This window comes from Tupaia chinensis, unplaced genomic scaffold (assembly GCF_000334495.1).
Source record: "Tupaia chinensis unplaced genomic scaffold, TupChi_1.0 Scaffold148488_1, whole genome shotgun sequence".
Classification (NCBI taxonomy): Eukaryota; Metazoa; Chordata; class Mammalia; order Scandentia; family Tupaiidae; genus Tupaia; species Tupaia belangeri.
The window spans coordinates 191,461-193,757 of NW_006208337.1; the positions used below are offsets into that span (position 1 = coordinate 191,461).

The following is a 2,297-nucleotide window of genomic DNA, read 5'->3' on the forward strand; positions in this document are numbered from 1 at the left end:
GCTATTTCATGCTTTCTGTTTCTCCAGTAAGCGAGCGCCCTATGGCAGAAATCTCCCTCTCCCCCCCAAAAAGCCAATTCTTACCTGTGGGTAGCAGATAAGCTGTCTGTATAAATTTTTGTCAAATAACTTTATGTGGTCACAGTTTACATTTAAAAATGGCTCCCCAATAACATTAATCTGTAAGATAAAGTAAGTAAGTTATACTTTACTTATTGTTTTAGAATGCTTAACTTAAATTTATAAGAAAGGTTATGTGATACCTCTCCAAGTCGTTGCATATACAGAGGCTCAGTAATATCTATGCCAACGTTTTCTTCTTCTTTAGCCAGAGGGTCAATAAAACGTTGAAGAAATCTCTTGATGGACCAAAAATATATATATTAAGCTAAATGCATTTGGAAATAAGCAAAGCTTCATAATACAAAGTAATGAGTACGTCACTACCTGGAGATAGGTAATAAATAACATTTCTTCTTCTGGAAAACACCAACCATTTTAAGCCACCAAGTCTGCTCCTAGGTGTTATGGCAACCTGGCTACAGATACTAGCTTCTCTCTCCCACTGTTTTCAGAGCTCTGATAGGAATTTTAGCATATAGCTCACCTGAAAATTTTCTTTGCAGGTTGCCACATTTACATCTGTTCCCCAGATCACGAGCTTCTGACCTAGAGACTGCTCACTTGCCACTACATCTTCTGCTGCTGCCTACACAGGAAAATACATAGAACAATGTCACCCGAATGGCCCATTCTATGTTCATCAAACAGTGCTGTGAGGACTGCGGCGTGCACTCACCCCATCAGACTGCAGATCCACCTGCAGACCCTTCCGTGCAGAGCCCAGGTCAGGCCTCTGCCTCACAGGTGTGCCCCTCACACCACTCCTTGGAGTTCCCTCTACCCGAGAGCTGGGAGTGCCATATGTCAGTGGCGAGCTAACATCAAAATCAAGAGGAAGAGCTGAGAAAACAAAATGCACACATTTATGATAGACTCGTGGTATCATATCAAACCCAAAACTATAGCATGTTGCCTGTAGATCTATTCTGACACATAGAAAAAACTAATTTCTCTGTTAAGCCTTAAGGTTTACTTTCTCTGTGCTCTATTCTGTCTCTTCTGATCAGAAACATACTAGTTCCTGCACAGACAAGGTGCTAAATTTAGGCTGCAGAACTTATGCCACCCAGTCCGACCAAGCCTAAGTTACTGAAGAATACACCCTGGATCTTGAGATACACACCTGAAGGTTGCAGCTGAGGAGGACTGGAAAATAAGGCATCCTGCGGGGCCGGGCTCTGCAGATCTGCTCCAGGTGAGGTGGGCATGGGCTGCAGCTCTCCTGTGGAGGTGGAATCATCTCCCCGGGGTCTCCGAGAGGGAGGTGACCTGGCATCCTCACTGCGAGCTTGTGTCATATAGAAAAGGAAAAACAAGTTATTGGGACCACAGGTGGCGTGGTGGTTAAGGGCGCTGGACTCCCACATGGCTGACTGTGGTTCGAGTCCCAGACCTGGTGGCCTGCTTTCTCACTTTCTCTCTCACTGTGGTCAAATTAAAGTAAGTAAGGTTAAATAACTCTTTAAAAAAAAAAGTTCTCTCTCTAAAAAAAAAAAACGACAGCAATCAACTCCCGTTAGCTCTTCAGGAAATCATCACCACTTAACAGATATGAACTAAACAGATGGGAGGTAAAAAAACAGCACGGGGTGGTCTGACCCACCCAAGGTAAGTATCCAGCGCTTGGGAAGGACGTGGGGTACTGGAAAGGAAGAATGCGGATTAATGGAAACAAAACTGCAGGTAGATAATAGCAGCAATACTTAGCCCTACAGAATACAAAGACTTCTTAACACATTACATGCAATCTTTCTGAGAGTTGAGGTAAGTACGTTAACTACGCCGACTGAATCATTACGGCTTTTTTCCAGGTGCAGCAAAATATGGTAACTTTCATGTTAATAACATCCTGTTAAAAAGCAGCACCCAGGGCTGGGCGGAGCTTAGCACCTAGCGCGCCCGGGACCGCGCAGTCGGGCGGGCACGTCCGCGGACTCGTCCCGCCCCACCTGCTCAGGGACGGCGCTGCGGGGTCGCGCGTGAAGCCCGAGCGGGAGAGCTGCGGGGCCGGGGCCCGTGCCGGCGCGATACTCACGCGTCTGCGCCGGGGTGGTCCTCCCGCGCCGGCTGCGGCGGCTCGGGGTGGACGCCGGGGACGACATGCCGCTTGGATACCTGCGCGACAGGGACAGGCTGGAGCCGCGCCCGCCCCGGCACTCCCCCCCCCCACCGAG

General features: G+C 48.1%; 1 protein-coding gene across 1 annotated transcript in view; it reads right to left on the minus strand.

Moving 5' to 3' along the window:
• Positions 1–2,240, minus strand: part of MCM4 (minichromosome maintenance complex component 4) — a 16,887-nt gene extending 14,647 nt beyond the window's left edge. Inside the window, exons 1-6 of the mRNA XM_006170447.3 lie at positions 2,159–2,240; positions 1,247–1,411; positions 800–963; positions 608–709; positions 264–359; positions 85–180 (exon numbers count right to left, since the gene is read on the minus strand). Coding sequence (XP_006170509.1) covers positions 85–180; positions 264–359; positions 608–709; positions 800–963; positions 1,247–1,411; positions 2,159–2,225 — 690 coding nt within the window. The 5' untranslated portion in view covers positions 2,226–2,240. The remainder of the gene's footprint in view (positions 1–84; positions 181–263; positions 360–607; positions 710–799; positions 964–1,246; positions 1,412–2,158) is intronic.
• Between the last annotated feature and the right edge of the window lie 57 nt (positions 2,241–2,297).